Here is an 18107-nt window from a genome sequence, read left to right on the forward strand (position 1 = left end):
TAATTCTTACTTCTTAGTATGAGATTTGCGCGCTAATTAGGATCACGAGAAGTTCATGTGAATTCCCAATTCTGTCTAATCACTCGGTTACCCTGTAATCCGTAAGTCCGTAACCCATTAACCAATTACGGAGTAGCTCTTTGGCTGCTTCTCCTAGACGCCAAATAATAACCGACCACAAACAAAACAATTTTCCACGTGGAAAATCTCAGACACAAATTTCTAACTTTTGATTTTATTTTCATAAAAATAAAATATTCCGTGCAAATTGTCGGAATTTCTAACCTCCATTTTTCACTTCCCCTATTTTTTTCTCTCTCCTCCTTTCTCATTCCATTTCTCAACTTTATCCGAATATCCGACGTTAATTGAAGAAGATACTTTCACAATTAACCCTAATTCTTCGTTCATTTTCATCAAATTATCTTCAATGCAGGTTTAAGTTGTTAATTTTTCATCATTTTGCCAACAAAATTATGGAAATTTTTTAATAAGTTGACGCTCAATTTTTAATTTTTTTTTTCTAGGGTTTCGGCGTAATCGATTTGAATTAAGTGGAATTTTAATTTGAGCTATGATTTTGGGCGAATTTTGAGTGTATCGATTATCAAACAAACAATGGCACTTACTGGTTCCTTGCAATTATCTCCGTCATTGGGGGTTTGCAAGAGCCAAGAGCGAAGTAAACAATTTAAGGTACTTTAATTGTTGTAATTAGCTTTAAATTTTGATTAATTTTGCTACTATGATTGTAATTATTGAAAATTATGCTATGAATTACTTATGATTGTTGTTTCAGTATGTTACAGGAAGAGGGAATCAGCATTTGCTCTTTACTACGTTATCTTCATGTTCTTCTGTAAGTTTATTCTTATTCATATCATTAATTTCTTGTTATTATTGCTAAATTTTGTTAAGCATTTGAATTAGGGTTTAGCTGCAAATTTTGTGATATAGTTTGGGTAGTGATCAAAATGCCAGTACTAGTAGCTTGTTGAGTTGATTTGGAGTAGTTATGTTTCTGATAATAAGCATTAACACCACTGATTGAATAATTAGGTAATGACTTTTTATGATTATTAGGTATTCTAGTTGAAAACGCCCAATTGATAAAAAAATTATGATTATGTCTATGTTATATATTTGATTAGTGTTTTAATGGTCTTATCTTTTACCTATTGCTGGTGTTGTTGGAAGTTTATGACAATAATTGTACTGTCAAAATAATTGTTTGTAACTTTGTATTTACTGCGTACTTAGAGGGTTAGAGAGACTGCAACAATTCTTAGTTTATTATTCAGTGTTGTTTCACCCTGTATTCTTTAGGATTGTTGTGGACGGTAATTTCATTTAAGTTGGTAGCTTCTCGCTTCGTACTCATACTCTTGTTTTCAATAACAGAGACAAGATTCTTGGACTCATCGGTTATCATCTAGTGTTAATAGACCACTATGTAGCCTGCCTTACCGGTGCAATGTCCTGAAATGCCATTCTTTTCTATTTCTGGGTCATAATGTTGCAATTCCTAGCATGGAAACTGCTTCCGTGGCATTGACAAGGTAAGCTCTTCAAGCTGTTTATGCCTTTTGCATCGTTTTATCCTCCACCTTTTTTTCCTTCCTGAAGAGGAGGGGGAGAGGAGGGGAGGGGGTGTGTGTTGTAAGGATCAAAAGTTGCTGCAACTTTTAGGCTTTCCATATAAATAGAGTCACTTGAGATTTGAGTTGTGCTGTAATGATTCAGTTTGATCATTAGATAAGGGCATAAGGCTGTTGTTTGTCAAACTTTTGGTTAGTGGACTGCGGAAGTACTTTGATGCCCTGCACTGAGTGGAAAATCAAAGAAGAAAAAATGTTTATTAGTACATTTGATCTTGAAAAGCTAGATTGTTATGATATTTTGTTTACTTAAATTTGCCATTTTGAAGATGTACAGCCTAACGGGTGTAAATGTTGTTCCCATAAGGAGGCATTAAGAGCTGAAAGGATTTTTTTATTGGAAGGGACTAAATAGTATTCCTACTCTTAAGATCTTAGGCTTCCATGATTGCTAGATTGCTTTCTCCCTCATTTGTCCATTTTGCGGGGTTATGGTGTGTTCTTATTCTATCTTTTTTTTTTAATCATGGTTACTGTGCAGGTCATGCTATGCTTTACAAGCTAGTCCCCTTCTCAATAAATTGGTTCCAGCTGTTGGCATTATCATATTCACTCTCTGGGGTTTGGGGCCACTCATGCGAATGAGCAGAAACATTTTCTTAAAGGTATGGCACTTTTATACTTGTCTGCAGTCTGCTACATAATCCTTTTGAAGTAAAACTGTTCTTTATGTTAGTTGTAAGTGAAATTTTGGTTTTAATTTACAAGCTGATGCTAGTTTATGAATTTAGAGCCGTTGTTGTGGTATACTTATGTTTTGACTGGATTTTCTCTGACAGAATACATGTTTCTGCAATTTTAAATATACATCCTGCATCATCCTGTTACCTGATAGCCCAATTTTTTTGACATGTAGAAAACTGACAGCAGTTGGAAGAAAAGTACAACAAACCTTGTTTTGACATCTTATCTGCAACCCATGTTGCTGTGGACTGGCTTATATCTTATATGCAGGTCCTAGTTAGCTACACTTTTCTAAATTATTTGTAGTGTGCTGTATTATTTGTGTCATTAATTTTCTTTTGGTCTTTAATAAAGTAACATTTTGTTTCATTTGTATCCATTGTAATGGGTTAATTGTGCTTCTTAATGATGGTTATTCATTACAACTTTTGCATTGTATAGGGCTTTGGATCCTATTGTTATGCCTACAGCAGCTAGCGAGCTTGTCAAGCAACGATCTCTGAGTTTCGTGAAGTCACTTTCAACAGTGCTGGCATTTGCCTACTGTTTATCAAGGTTTTTTTTTTTCCTTTTCTTTTTATATGCTTAATTTGACACCGATTTGTCCTCTACAGTTCTGTTATCTGCTCCTCCTCACGAGTCACGACCTCACCCCCCTCCCCCCTCTCCTTTTGAAAGTAAACTTAATCTTCTGGTATCGACTAGTTAAGAGCATCACTACTTTCTACTTACGTGGTACTTCTAGTCTCTCCAAACCCTACGGCCCTACCCATGGGTACTATGTGTAATCTGTATGCTTGTCAGTTGTCACTTTCACTTCTCACTTCTCTTGTGGTGTCTCTTTTTTCAGGAACTATTTATTAAAGTTTTGATGTTGTTTTTATTGTATTGTGTTATTGATCATTTAATATCAATTTTATTGCAGTGTGATTCAACAAGTTCAGAAATACTTGATGGAGGCAAATGATCCCTCTGATGCACGAAATGTATGTTCCTACTCTTTGCTGTTTTGAGGCACTAAAAAATACTCTGAATCTAAGCATATAGTTTCAATCTGTCTTCAGTAGGAGATAAAAATTCATACTCATACACAAACTGTTGTATATCTTTGTTGTCTATCGCGGTCTCCACTTTTCATTGTCTCTACTAAAAAAAAAATTTTGTTCAACATAGCTAGAGCTTACAAATGGTTGCAAAACATACTAGTACCTCAGTGCAATCTTGTCTTTGAATTTCTTTTTATCTATGGTATGGCAATAGGTAATAAAGTGATATGGCATAAACTTTACTAAACACTGTTACTTATATTTTTTTTTGACAAAACTGTTACTTATTTTCTCCCTGTACTGGACTTCTAAAATTTAGGCTGGAAATTGCAGTATTTTTGCATTGTTTTAGATGTTGTCATATTACCTTGTTGATATTGCCAACGTTCCCTTGATAGAAGCTTACTATGACTTTACAGATGGGTTTTCAATTTGCTGGGAAAGCTGTATACTCTGCAGTTTGGGTTGCAGCTGTTTCACTGTTCATGGAGCTGTTGGGTTTCTCTACCCAGAAGTGGATGACTGCTGGAGGCCTTGGAACTGTGCTGCTGACGCTTGCTGGACGTGAGGTATGTTGCTGCAGAGTTTTTTTGGTAGATATATTTTGCATAATGGTGTTAAATCATCATTATAGTGCAAACATAAGTTTTGACTTAGCTGTGGAAGTAACCATCTCAATTTGTTCCTGATCTGCAGATATTTACAAATTTCTTGTCAAGTGTAATGATTCATGCTACACGTCCATTTGTATTGAACGAATGGATTCAAACAAAAATTGAAGGGTATGAAGTCTCGGGCACTGTTGAGGTTTGTATCCTAACATTTTTAAATGGTCCATACTCCATAATCCTTACATCCCCACCAAATACAGTAGGGGTTCTAGGAAAAACATAAAGTGTTTTGGAGGAAGATAGCTTTCTGATTTTAGACTGCTCTATGTACTCCATTGACGTTGTGCTACTAGTGTTTTTTTTTTTAAAATTTATATTTTGGTCATTGGTTTGGGCAAGCTCCTTTTCCTTTTTTGGACGGTTTCTTATGACGATTCATGTTTGCTGACCCCAAATCATTTTGGGACTAAGGCTTTGATGTTGTTGTTGTATTAGTTTGGGCAAGGATTTAACTAGAATCTCAGATTGTTGTTGTATTAGTGTATATGCATCATAATTACTTTCAATTGATTGTCTCTCTCTACGTTCTTTATACAACAGCACGTGGGGTGGTGGTCACCGACAATTATAAGGGGTGAAGATCGTGAGGCAGTTCATATCCCTAACCATAAGTTCACAGTGAATGTGGTGAGAAATCTCAGTCAAAAATCTCATTGGCGAATCAAAACCCATCTTGCAATCAGTCACCTTGATGTTAGTAAGATTAATGTAAGTGATCTTTATCATATTTGTGTTGCTAATCTTGCTATTATTCTCTTGGTGCACCTAGTGGACTGATCTTTCACATGATTACAATATTCCACATTCAAAATTTACAGAATATTGTTGCGGACATGCGTAAAGTCTTGGCCAAGAATCCTCAAGTTGAACAGCAAAAGCTTCATAGAAGAGTATTTTTGGAAAACATCAATCCTGAAAATCAAGCTCTTCTGGTGAGTATAGATAAGTGCTTGTCACTTATTGTTGTTTCTTTGAATCTGTCATAACTGTGCACTAGAAATTCTACTCTTTTTCTTGGACATGGCACTCTTCCTTTGGTATTAAAACTTAGTCCTCGTCAGTTATAGAACCATTTCAGTTATCTAATTCTTCTTACAATTTTTGATATGGTACAGATATTGATTTCCTGTTTTGTGAAGACGTCACATCATGAAGAGTATTTGTGTGTTAAGGTAAGTTTGGGTTTTAATTTTTTCTTAGTTACTTCTAGCATATAAGTTAAATTATTGAGATGGCCCATATGTTTATGTGTCACTGGTCCATACATATTTTTTTGACTCTCTATAACAAAAACTTAAAAACTTGCTTTGATCTTGTCTACGTAACTTGACTAATTGTTAGTAGATTTGACTGTTTATTATTACATTCTCTCTTACATTACTTTTCTCTCTTTTCACTACCAATATTTATTTTAACATTAAATAACTATCCTTAGCAGCAGAATCTGTGCCAAACCCAAAATTTTAAATTTTAAGTGATAGGCGAGTATTCATGTTCATAGGAAGTAATTGTGTATGGGGAGTATCCGTGCGTGTTGATACCTGCTTATGTGGATAATTGGCAAGTGATAGGGATGGAGGGAGTACATTATTCAATCCTCACAATTAAGCTTTCATCTAGATCTCTCTTAGGGGGCGTTTGGTTCAAATAATGGTATGGGTTTGGAATGAGGAATGAAACCTGGGTGGTATGGGGTTGGAACTTGATACTTGATTTCATGTGTTTGGTTTTTATCTAGGAATGCTGGAATGGTAGTTTTCCTTTTAATTTTAAACATAAAGGTATAGGTATGAGTGAATGAGTCATACCCACCTCCCCCCTTGGGTTTCAAAAACCCATACCTTGGGGGTTTGAGGTATGGGTTTAAAAAATGAAATTTCAAGAAACAAACACAAGGTATGGGTTTTGGTCATTCCAAACCCATACCTTATACCTAATATGCTTGAACCAAACACCCCCTTACTGTTCTTTGAAACATTTTTTCTTCTCATATCTCCACCATTGAATTTAAGTGAGTATATATATATATATATATATATATATATATATATATATATATATATATATATATATGTAGAAATGAAAGGATAAAATGATAAATTTTATGTATCTATTTCAATATTGAGACTACACTGGACATCCATAAATATGTAGTAAATGCTAGACTATTTTTCTGAATGGACTGAGTATTTATGTTGCTTGGGGTTGCAGGAAGCTATATTGTTGGATCTTTTGAGGGTCGTCAGCCATCACAGGGCTCGACTTGCCACACCAATCAGGACTATACAAAAGTATTATAATGAGCCTGATTTGGACAACATGTCATTTTCAAGCTCATTTTTCACTCGTGGTGGACCTGCGTCAAAAAGTCAAATGCTTCTCATTGAACCTCCTTATAAGATAAATGGAGAAGATAAGTCAAAATCTCAGGCTCGTACAGTTCGTGGAATCGGAGAGCAAGACAGTCGTGGCACAGGACAGCCACTTGGAGACCAGAAGTCTGACGATAGTAAAGTCAAAGGAACATCAGCACCTGACTTGGATAAGAAAGAACACGTTAAACATGGCAACAAGGCTGAGGGTAAAGTGGGAGAGACTTTGCATTCAAGATCGAGAGATGAAAGCAAGGCTTCCGTGGGTTCCAAAATGGATCGGAAGGCTGATGGCAAGGCTACTGGAAATTCTACATCTAGGCCCATCTCGGAGTTGGAAAAGGACACAACGGATGCTGCAGGATCACACTCCAAAACTGCAGGCTCAGTTAGTGAAAACACATCGAAGAATTCGGAGAATGTACTACAACCTTTGAATACTGAAACTCATGTTATTAACGACAAAACAGGCTCTCAGTCCAAACAAGTAGAGAAATCTACAGCATCTGAATCATCCAAACAAACATCAGCTTCCTTGGAAGAGAATATAGTTCTTGGGGTTGCATTGGAGGGGTCAAAGAGAACCCTGCCTATAGAGGATGAGCTTGATTCACCTCCAGCTCCAGCAGAGGCTAAAGATTTAGCTGCTCGGAGTAGTGGACCTGGAAATTCGGCAGGAGAGAAGGATGGTAAAGACAAGTAGGAAAGTAATTATTCCAACTTATATCTGACCTTTGGGCTTCATTGGGCTTCATTGCTCCTTGTAAATCGCTAAAGAGCTAGTTTACCATTTCATTGCCAGTTGTGTGTGGTATTTGTTTGCACCGAACTGGCAAGTTGTCAGGTGTTGATATGCAATTTTTAGGAGTCTACGGTGTTTAGGTTTGTGTCATGGCGGATTTGCAGTTTTCTGGTGTTTAGACTGCATATTCTTCATTAATCTCCTAATTGTTCCATATTAAGCTTCAGTGTCATATCCATTCTGGGTAGTAAAGTTGATGTTGAGGTAGGAAGATATGTTTTGATTCCAGTATATGGAGTATCAATTACCAATGATTCATTCTTATATTGTGTGGTTCAAGTTCGGCCGTTCAAGTAAAATTGTAAAATAGAAAGCTGCTCCATCTATGTACCTGGTTCCTGTTTGGATGATACAAAAGTACTCATTTGCATTTTTTTTATTTTTTTTTTGAACTGTAGAACATTGTATAGATGTTTGATTAACAAAAATAGAAGTTTTCTTTCACAAAATGGCCAAAATTGTTACCTAATCATTCTTGTGTAATTTTACACAACTAGTTTGGGTGTTGTTTGGTTCACAAGGGAATTAGAATTTCCCATGAATTGCATATATATGGGAATTTATTCATGGGAATTTTTATAAATTATTTGGTAAACAATGGGGGAAATAACTTCACATAGGAATTTCTACTTACCTAGGGGGGTTAGGCAAGTGAATTCCTTCATTTTGTGAGAACACAAAATTCTAGGAAGTTCCTATCCCCAAATTTTTGCCAACCAAACAACACACATAATTTGCAATTCCTAGGAAGTCTCAATTCACATGTTTTATTATGTCAACCAAACAAGCCCTTGGACCTTGGTATGAGACTGAAAAGTTCATCTCTTGAGGAAAGTAACTTCCTTCTGTTAGGAATCTCATAATATGAACTAACTTAGTGGCTCCTCGTTTACTCCGGTGCACAGGAGGCTGCACAATGTCAATAATGCAAACGAGATTTGATTTTGCGCCTTAACTAGCTTCATTATTTAGCTAATTAAACTAATTGACATTCACTTTGGATGATCCTCACAAGCATCGCCTGACGCGTTTATCCCCACCAAAATATTACCTCACGGGGGTTCTAATAGTCCCTCTTATAATTCAGAACAGATATGCGCATGTGAGGGTAAATCCAAAATAAAAGCTCATACAAGCATGTGAAGGCAATTCCAATAATAATGAACGTTCATTAGTACCCCTTATCACCCTATCTTCTCACTTTTTCTAGCTCCAAAGACAGTATGGAGGCAAATGCTCGTGAATTAGGATGCTGACAAACTAGTACTCGAGTAGGGAGATCAGAACAATCTAGAACATATAGTCAGAAATTTTACAGGAAGCCAAAAAAAGAAAAAGGTTAAAAATCTAATACATTGAAATATCAAGTGTAAAATTACAATATTTATAAGTATAATCCAACAGAATCAATGTGCATAAGCAACTTGGGTAGTAAAGAGGTAGCACGGTTCAACTCGTATAAATAATCGCAGTGGAAGAATTCTATCGAGAACAAGTAATCCTTTGTACAATGATCGATTCAAGTAAAGATATGTATCTACTATTCATTACTCATATATCAACATCCCAAAATGATAAACTTGGCCTCTCAAACCATACATCTACTCTGGCCTTCTGGCTGTAACACGTTCAATACTATGCAACATTTACAAGTAAAACGAATGGGCTAGAGTTTTATTGGAATGCTTACAAGAACCCACATATAAGTGATATAACTATAAGGTAAGACTACAAAAATCATCATGTGTAGTAAGGTAAGGAAACTCCTAAAGACCGTATATTAACAAATCTCAAGCACGGCACATACAATCCGGAGCAGGGTATGTGTAAATAGATTGCTTCGGTTTGCGTAATCGTAGTTGACCGTGTCTGTAATGGTGTCCCTCGGCCACTGCTTGTCTGAAATCTACCCAACTCATGTTTTTGTCTAAGAAGATCTGACCCAACATACCCATGTTCGGCCTAATAGTCTTCAAACTCTCATACGTTCGATGTCCAACCTGTAAACATTTAATACAATGTCTCTTGTTAATTTCCAAGACAAGAGAGTTCTAGTTATGTATATTGCCAAACATAATCGTTTTAGTCAGGAAGTTCTAAAAGAAATAAATCTGAAATAAAAGTACCATGCATTATTTTGTTATCAAGTTTAAAATATGATATAGAGTGCAATAATGAAGAATTTGCTGATGTAAATAGTCATATTATCTCCATTCAAAGTGCTTACCAGAGCATTATGCATGTTTCCTGGAGAAGCTGAAATAAAAATATCACTATGCATGCTGACATAATAGTCTAAAGCCGCTAGCAAGGAAGCCTTCCCCTTGATCCGTGCACGCTCATCTGCGGAAGCAAGGCTCTTTTTATCTTCCATCAGGGGAAACAGTCTCCGTAAAGTCTCTAACCTAGCTTTTCCGCCATATACCTGAAAGATTGATGTTAACACGTGAAAAAATTGTCCTAGTCAATCAAGTTTAACTTTGTTTTTCTGGCTCAATAATACGACAAGTAGTTAATTATTACCTTGTGCGAGGCAAGATATAAACGTGTATTATTATCAAATCCCAGAGCAGCTAGAAGTAGTCCAACTTCTTCTGGGGTCATCGGGCAGCGCCCTTGACTTCTCAACTCCTCATCAGTAAACTGAGAGTTCAGAACTCTTCCTTGCCACATTGCCTGCCTATACCTTGCTAGAGCCAGCTTTTCTGCTTTACCGCCACCAAAATCACAGGCTGAATGGGCAGCCATGTCCTGCACAAATGGAATATTTGAAAAATGCAAATACAATCAAAAATCAAAATTGGTAAAACATACTGTATATAACCAACATGATAATCAAGTGTACAACATACCTTATCAAATCGGAGATGTAAAACAACAAACTTCTGTGGCTCTCTTGACCCTTTCCTGTAAGAGTATTGTCGAAGTAACCCATGCTCTGGTTCACTTTTCAAAGACGGGTATTGGAGCCGTCTCACAAGAGCATCACCAAGTGCTCTAATGTGTGGGACAAATGTCAGTGCCTGGAAATTAACTTTACAGCGTAGGCGTTGAAGATCTTCAGGCATATTATCAAAAGCTAGACGATGAGAAAAAGGAGAAATTGCAGCAATCCCATAGCTGAAGCACACAAACAAAGAAACAGCATTAGCGCTTGCAAAGATAATTATATATTTCCTGTAGCCTTCCTTAGCACTCCATAATATATTTGTTTCAAGTTATTAAAACTTTGAAATTTCCACTTTCACTTGCATATAGAAAACAAAGAAAGAGCCTTGCAGTCTTATAACCTAGTTTACATGCTATTCCTACTTCCTAGTATCACATTTACTCACTCAATGTTAAGTGAAATCATTAACATGAAGTGTGACAGCTAGTTTATAAACATGATGCTTGCTTTGTTTACATAATGGACATCTTTGAATAGCGTAAAGCTTAAAAATATATCAAGTCAACAGTCTGTGCATTACCTTTGAAGTACAGGTAACACGTTCTCAGAGTACCAATGAACTGAAGCATGCACAGGTGCAGTTTTAACTCTGGTTTCACGAATTGCAGTGGAATAGAACTCTCTGGTACTCCATGCATACTCAAATGGTAGCTCTTTAACTATATTAATGTCATCCTTTAAGACATCAATAAAGTGATCCACATCAAAAATTTCTTCAAATGAACTGCCAAAAGGAAATTGAACACAACTTCAGAGTTTGGCTCCATAAACAAACTTTTGATCCCAAAACAATATGTATTGCATCACTTATTCATAAATACCTTGAGTCCTTCCAAACAGGATTAACTTCAAGTAGGGGAATCACCAATGTCGCATTCAGAATCTTAGCAACAGCTACAGCATCACATATCTGGAAGACATAACAAATTCTCAGTTACAGCATCTCAAATTAAGACAAAAAACAACAAAAATGATAGTTGGCAAATATCTTCAAATTTCTAGAACTTACCCCCATGCGTTGCTGGTTCAGACCTCCATCAAGAAATACTTGGAGGTATCCAGATGAATTAGTTGGCTTTTCTGCATAAATAAGAAAAGGCTAATGAGAGACTATCATCACAGATTGAACAAAAGAATAAAAAATAATAATAAGTGAAAACTTTGTTCTTTCGGGGAGGGAAAATGCCACATATATATCATCACTATCGTTAAATGACAGTGCTCACCAGATTTAGAACTTATTCCACATGGTCTCCATCCTTGATCAGGTAACGGGGACCAAAGTTCGGAAGGCTCGTCATTTGACTAGAAAGTACAAAACAATGTACAATATTATAAGGTTGTGAAAAAAAAAGGACAAACAAGGAGTATCAAATGAGACGATGTCCAATAAATGTTTACTCACAGGTTCACTTTTAAGAGCATCTTTCAGAAGATTTGAGTGTCGAGGTTTTACAGACAGCCATTCCTGCCATGGTAAAGAGATTCACAGTCAGCACCTCTAATTCTCCAAACTATAGTTTTGTTTCAATATGCACAAAGCAGTATAGCACATTTTATAAGAGCATCACAAAATTATTCGCATCACCCTATAGTTTAAGAAAGGGACACCTTTCTCTTGAGGGAATTAGATAAAAAAGTATCAGTAACTAGCTATGAGTTGCCTAAACTAGTACACTTCAATTCAAGCAGCCTTTGTCATAAGAACAGACCAACCAACAAAGAGCACTGCTAGTAAGAAGCTGTAAACATCAACCAAAAACCACGACATAAATGCAATATGCTTTTACTATTTTTCTGCTCAACATTAAATTCTGCTGCTAGAAAAGCCAAACATAGGATAATCCTGAGCAAGAACCACCAAAACTAATAAAAGAACATCCCGTGAACCGTATTTATGCAATGCTCACTATAGTTGATCATAAATCTAATATGAACTTTATTGTTAGCTCGGAAACAATTAACAAATGCTGCATCCTAGCGCTCCCACCTAACAAGAAGATTAGAAGGCTCGCACGCTTATGCTACCTCAACGATCACCAATAGAATTCAATTGACATCATCATTCACCTAATATGAAATCAGTAAACCCATAAAATCTATACATATGTTTTTTTAAAAGCTATTGTGTTTATAAATAGGTATAAAAATGAATCATTACATGCTGAAGCAAAAAGAGACAAACAGCTACTTCCCAAAATACACAAATTAAGCAAAATCAACACTCTATAAGGTAAATGTCCTAATCAACATGACGCCACATAATTATCAAAAACTATTAAAAATTTAAGAAAATAATAGAAATTACGACAAACTCCAGCACTTGACATCTCAACCGTAGAATCATTCAAAATAATACAATTTGTATTATGTTCACTAATTATAGCAAAATAGCAATCTTAATCAAACAATCTAATAAAACAGCGCCTTGAGTTAATTCTGCATAATATGACCAATTATATCATATATATTACCCAATTTATACAAATTAAATGAAATTACTCCAAAGAGTAGGAAATATAGTCATTTACAACCATTAATATCGAGTTCAATTTTTCCTAAAACTATCGCTGGTCTTCACATCTAAGACTCTTGTCAACTAGTTCACATTGAGAAAGTCAAAGAATTATTATAATTATCGAAAACACATCAAGATCACAATATCTATCAAAGTAAACCCAATTAAAAACTTGAAATCAGAGAATAATAATAATATAATTAACAGCAGTTTTATGAAATTGAAATGAATTGAAAGAAGAGTAAGAACATACAGAGTATAGATTAGGAGAATTATCAGCAGAACCCAATAAAATCGGGAAAATCAGCAGCATCAACAAGAAACCCATTTCTTCTTTTCTTCTGAACTTCATTGTATTACTATACATACCCAGTTGAAGATTCAGGAAAATCTGACAATACCCAGAAAAATTAAAGAAAACCCCGGAAAAATTAAAGAAGAACCCTAACTGAAGAAATCAATTGCTAAATTTCCCTCTAAAAAAAACAGCTGATTTATAAAGGGGTATTAATTACTGGGAAATAAGCGCCATAAAAGGAAAGAACACTAAAAAAATCAGGACTTTAATTATTAAGTCACAGTCCTAATTCACATGGTACACAATGAAGAAAGAAAAGGTTGGAAATTGGAATATAATAGCACTGAATTTATGGGATTTTCTCTTTATTTTCTAACTGTATGATAGGAAGTTATAATAAAGAAGATGATGAAAGTTTGTTTTTACAACGGATATACTAGTGAAAAGGTGAAAAAGATTGAATTTTTATTGAAGGGTATATTTTGGAGAATTAAGGACACCTCAAAAGACAAAAAAATGAGGAGAGAGAAAGAAAAAGAGGTGGCTAATATGGTCAAGGAATTTGGATTTTATTGGTAGGTGCTAAAATTAAAAATAAACAAAAAATAAAGTTTTGGGTTCTTTCCCCCTTATTATAAAAACAAAAAGAAACATAAAATGAAATGAAACCCCAAAAAAAAAAAAAAAAAAAAAAAAAAAAAAAAAAAAAAAAGAAAAGGTGTAAAAATTGATAATGGTTATGAATCATTATTGCAAACAGAGAAGGGACAGTTGGGTGGTTTATGCTCGTGTCACCGACACTTTTCTCACGACTCAACTCCTTCAATCTCCACCTTTATGCGTGTGGACCGCATATAACGGTATAGTGTAGCCTCTACTACGCTAACTATGACTCTACTACTATTATGGAGTATTTATTGGTTTATACATTCTCAAGATATCAACATGCTAACTTTGATTGTCATTTGGTAATTAATTGGAGTTGTCATAGGGTCACGGATGTTGTTTTAAGATGTTCGGGTTGAGTTGGATTGGATCGTGAATGTGTTAATAGTCTGATACATTAGTAAACAAATATGCTCAATCAATCAAGGTTGATTTAAAACAAAGAAGCATAGCTCGAACAATTTTGTTTCGACTTGTTTATGCTCAAAAATGGATCATTTGCGTTCAATTATAAAATTGATTGTTAAAAAACCCTTCATGCAAAACCTTCGTACGAACAAAAATAAACTAAGTAAGCTCGGACGAGTAAGTAGAAGACTCGGTTGAGCTCAAGTCTTATTCGAGATATTTTTCTTATGAAGCTTAGCACTAACGGGTTCAAACTTAACTTAGCTCAGTTCATTAACATCCTTTTGGTTTTGATAATGTGAGGCAAAGGGTTATTTGACTCTAATAGTTACATTTGTCATGTTGCTTTATTAATGTTCAAGAACGAAAAAATTACCATTGTCTTTCTAAAGCGAAGGTAATGTATTTGTTGAAGATTTATACAATTGAATCATTTTATTTAAGCTAACTTATAAAATGGAGAGTCTTGTTGACATCTACGAGTATTCATTTATTTTTTGTAAAATAGTAGCTTATGCTATGTATATTTTTTCTTAAGGAATTAATATCTATTTTTGAATATGTGACAACTTTTTTTTTTTTGAAACCAGAATATGTGACAACCTAAAAATATGTATGGAGTAATTTTCTATATTAGTATTTGTATAATTGTATTGACATTATTGCTAAGGAAGTAAGGAATATTCTTTATTGAATAAAATATAAATAAAAAATCATTGAGAGTGCGATTTATCTTTTCACACAATTATTTGATGGAGTACATCTTCCAAAACTAAAAAAATCAAAAACAATATGAAGGATTGTAGATATCATTTGCGGTGTACTCGTACTATTATTTTTTTTTTTTTTTTTGACGGGACTATTATTGTCTAATGCTCATGATCACTCTATACAAAGTCTTCATCTTATTCTATGTGCTTCCATGACATAAAAATTCTTTTTAGGATTGTGGATAATATTAATAATATTACCCCTTAAAAAGGTGACACTAAAGCCTCGGTTGAAGATTATAGTGTATTTAAAACGGCACTAATCTCAAATGACAGAAATTTAAATCATTATCTTAAAATGCTTACCTATAATGCGGAGTTAATTAAGCTAATAATCATAATTTTTTGTTGGTGCAAAGGTTATTAAGATCATATTTAACCCTATAGTAATATCAAATAATATAGGGTGTACTATTTTCTTAGGTGGGAACTAATAAGGGGCCGGAGTATCGGCAATTATTTGAATCACACCAAAAATTAATAATAAAAGCACGGTAACCGTACAAAGATGTGATTAATCATATATTTCTTGGACACTTCATATGAAAATTTGTTGTACCATTTTTGGTTTTGTGGTACATTGAATGATCACATCCACCAATATATTTTCCAACATTAATTTGATAGAAATAAAACACCAAACAAGCAAATCGAGTGTACCCTACTCAAATCCACGAATAATATCTAAAACACACGGAATTAATAAATACACGACGTTACTAATTAAGTCAGGTTCATTATCAACTTGACAACTAATTTCGGACAGGTAGAATACTGTACTACTAATTAGCAAAGGACCAATTAGTTGCTACGGACATGATGATGACAATGATCGTGATGAGAAAATGATCAAACGGTCCGTAATAGGTGGTGGTGGTGGCATGAGATGTGATGAGGGTAGAATTAGGGCTTGTTTTGGTGAGAGAATAAGAAGAAGTAGGAGGGAGTGTAGGATGCAATGGAGCATCTTGAACGTTGATTGCAAGTTTGATCCCACGAAAGCAGTAACCGCGACCGCTGATGAAGTAGTAAGGCCTAGCAACCGTTAGATTAAATACATCTCTTCCTCCTCTTGTTATGTTGGTTATGTAGTCTTTCTCTATGCAATTTTTGTAATTTGTTTGGTTCACCTCTAGTACACTTATTATCCTCTTGTCAAACCCAAAATCTGTCAAGAAATTATATAAAAATTAGTAATTAATTAAATCTGTCAATTAGGGAGTAATTATGGTATGGTTAAGTCAGAAGACTTGGTTTAAATTATTGAAGAAAGTAATTAATTTTTAATATGCAGAAAAATTGATTGCTACGACTTATTATTAACTTGTCAGATGCGTGCATGTTGTTACAAGTAACATTCTGATAGGATTAGCAAGGAAACTTTCTTAATTAGTGATTGATACAACAAGTTTGCACATTTTAATGGTATGACAGGTTATCATTTGATACCCATATATTGATATATATGATTAAGATATGAAAAAAGTTGTCAATTGATGCAAAGAAGCTAAGAAATCAAGTGGAAAAAGAGACATAAAATCAAGCTAAGAAACTTATCAATTATCACAATACTTTTTTATTTACTCGATGTGTAGTATCATTGCACTCAAACTAGTTATTATCAAAAGAATACGAGTATAATACAATAAAAATAACATCAAACTACATAAAGTCGTGACCTATATATAAACATAAAGTCGTGACCTATAATGAGTTTATGCATGGTTCAAAAATAAAACCAATGTTCTAAACTATAAGAAATTAATGTAATTAATTATTCCAAAAATAAAAAAGCATGGACACAAAGAGGAGATTAGGGCAAAATAATACTTACAAAGCCAATCACCAACATAAAAATGTTGACTAGCAGCCCAATTAGAAAAGTTAACATTAAGCCTCCACCCAAACCTACCTCCTCCAACCTCATGCAACACTGGAGATCTTCCTTCTACTTCTACCACCATCCCTAACCCTAATATTATTCCTACCATTACCAAAAAAATTTGCGACGACTCCATTTTTATTTTCTTGGTTTTCGGTATGTATGAAGTTTATGAAGGAAAAAAGCATGAGCTATATATATAGTTATTCAAATTTAACTGAATTATATGCATGCAAATTCTATTTTGGTACTTTAGTTATGACTAGATGCTTGAATGTTTTGAATATATATAACATCTTCGTTTTCTAAGATGGTAAAACATGCATTTGGTACAAAACCGTTTCCTTTGCATGTCCTTCATATCTTCCTTATGATTTTGCAACAACACATTGTCATTCATATGATAATTGATATGTTGTTAATTTTAGACTTGTTGGTTGATGTACGTCTAAGCATGACCTTTTTCATTTTATATAATGTATGAAGTTATGATTTATGAATTATGAATAACGATTCTACATGAAAAATAGTTCAAACCATGACCCGTCATATGAATTTTTTTTTTTTTTGAAGTTAACCCGTCATATGAATGTTCGCCATTAACATTTGTTGTTTACTAGGTTAACTTTTGGTCATTTGGATTAATTGGATATATCATACAAAAAAGTTTTCAAAATCTAATTTGGATTAGTTAAAGAAAAGCTTTGCTTCATCTACTAGCGTCTAGCCCAACACTATTTTATATCAGTTCTGAAAAAAATTCTACGTATTTGAAAACTTGAAATTACATTAGGGTCTTGGGAGCCCACTTGGATTCCAGTAAGGTTTTGGGGCTTTTTCCCGAAGTGGGCACTGAGTAGATCCAAAATACAAACCCAAGTTGTAAGATCAAGAAGCCCAACATGATTATTTCCTACAACATGATGATTGATAATAGTTTGTTTTACCAAGTTGATTGATTTATTTATCTATTTTTGCAAAATATTTTTTTAAAAAAAGTTTAACAAATTTTATTTTGTATTGTTTTTAAAATTTTTAAAGGTAAAAGTTCTTATCAAACCAGATCCCCCACCCCAAACTACCCCCTCATATTGGAGTTGTTGTAGGCTTTGTTGCTACTTTTGTTGGTGTTTTTTTAGGTATGTCCATATGTGTTGCCTTGTACAAACATCATTAACATTTGGGGTTCTCATAAATATAGCAAACTAGCAATAAAGGGTCCCTTTAAATATATTGAATAGTCTGAGCTTGAATTTTACATTAGACTAATAAATAATATGTTCATTCTCTCATTACACTTGATAAATAAACTATCAATTTTCAATAAGTACTCGTAATTTTTTTTATCTTTGATTGCTCAAAATGATCTATATGTGGCCTAT

At 34.2% G+C, this 18107-nt stretch overlaps 2 protein-coding genes and 1 pseudogene across 2 annotated transcripts; 1 reads left to right on the forward strand and 2 right to left on the reverse strand.

Moving 5' to 3' along the window:
* Positions 1 to 276: 276 nt before the first annotated feature.
* Positions 277 to 7615, forward strand: LOC145602104 (mechanosensitive ion channel protein 2, chloroplastic-like). Its single transcript, XM_081658252.1, has 14 exons — positions 277 to 436; positions 528 to 696; positions 800 to 859; positions 1402 to 1559; positions 2140 to 2263; positions 2515 to 2612; positions 2784 to 2897; positions 3268 to 3328; positions 3808 to 3957; positions 4085 to 4195; positions 4600 to 4767; positions 4878 to 4991; positions 5175 to 5231; positions 6271 to 7615. Exons 2-14 carry the CDS (start codon positions 619 to 621, stop codon positions 7132 to 7134), a joined length of 2157 nt encoding a protein of 718 aa, XP_081514378.1. The 5' UTR covers positions 277 to 436; positions 528 to 618; the 3' UTR covers positions 7135 to 7615.
* A 1136-nt stretch (positions 7616 to 8751) lies between these two features.
* LOC145602166 (O-fucosyltransferase 39-like) lies at positions 8752 to 13602 on the reverse strand. The gene is made up of 10 exons (XM_081658334.1): positions 12955 to 13602; positions 11589 to 11651; positions 11410 to 11488; positions 11193 to 11263; positions 11005 to 11093; positions 10704 to 10907; positions 10086 to 10353; positions 9757 to 9984; positions 9461 to 9658; positions 8752 to 9233 (listed from the first exon to the last, which is right to left on the reverse strand). The coding sequence occupies exons 1-10, from the start codon at positions 13066 to 13068 to the stop codon at positions 9024 to 9026; spliced, it is 1524 nt and encodes a 507-aa protein (XP_081514460.1). The 5' UTR covers positions 13069 to 13602; the 3' UTR covers positions 8752 to 9023.
* Positions 13603 to 15625: 2023 nt separating this feature from the next.
* On the reverse strand, positions 15626 to 16861 carry LOC145602720 (early nodulin-like protein 20 pseudogene; annotated as a pseudogene).
* Between the last annotated feature and the right edge of the window lie 1246 nt (positions 16862 to 18107).

The sequence above is a fragment of the Chenopodium album genome, chromosome 21 (genome assembly GCF_948465745.1).
Source record: "Chenopodium album chromosome 21, dcCheAlbu1.1, whole genome shotgun sequence".
In the NCBI taxonomy this organism is placed as follows: Eukaryota; Viridiplantae; Streptophyta; class Magnoliopsida; order Caryophyllales; family Amaranthaceae; genus Chenopodium; species Chenopodium album.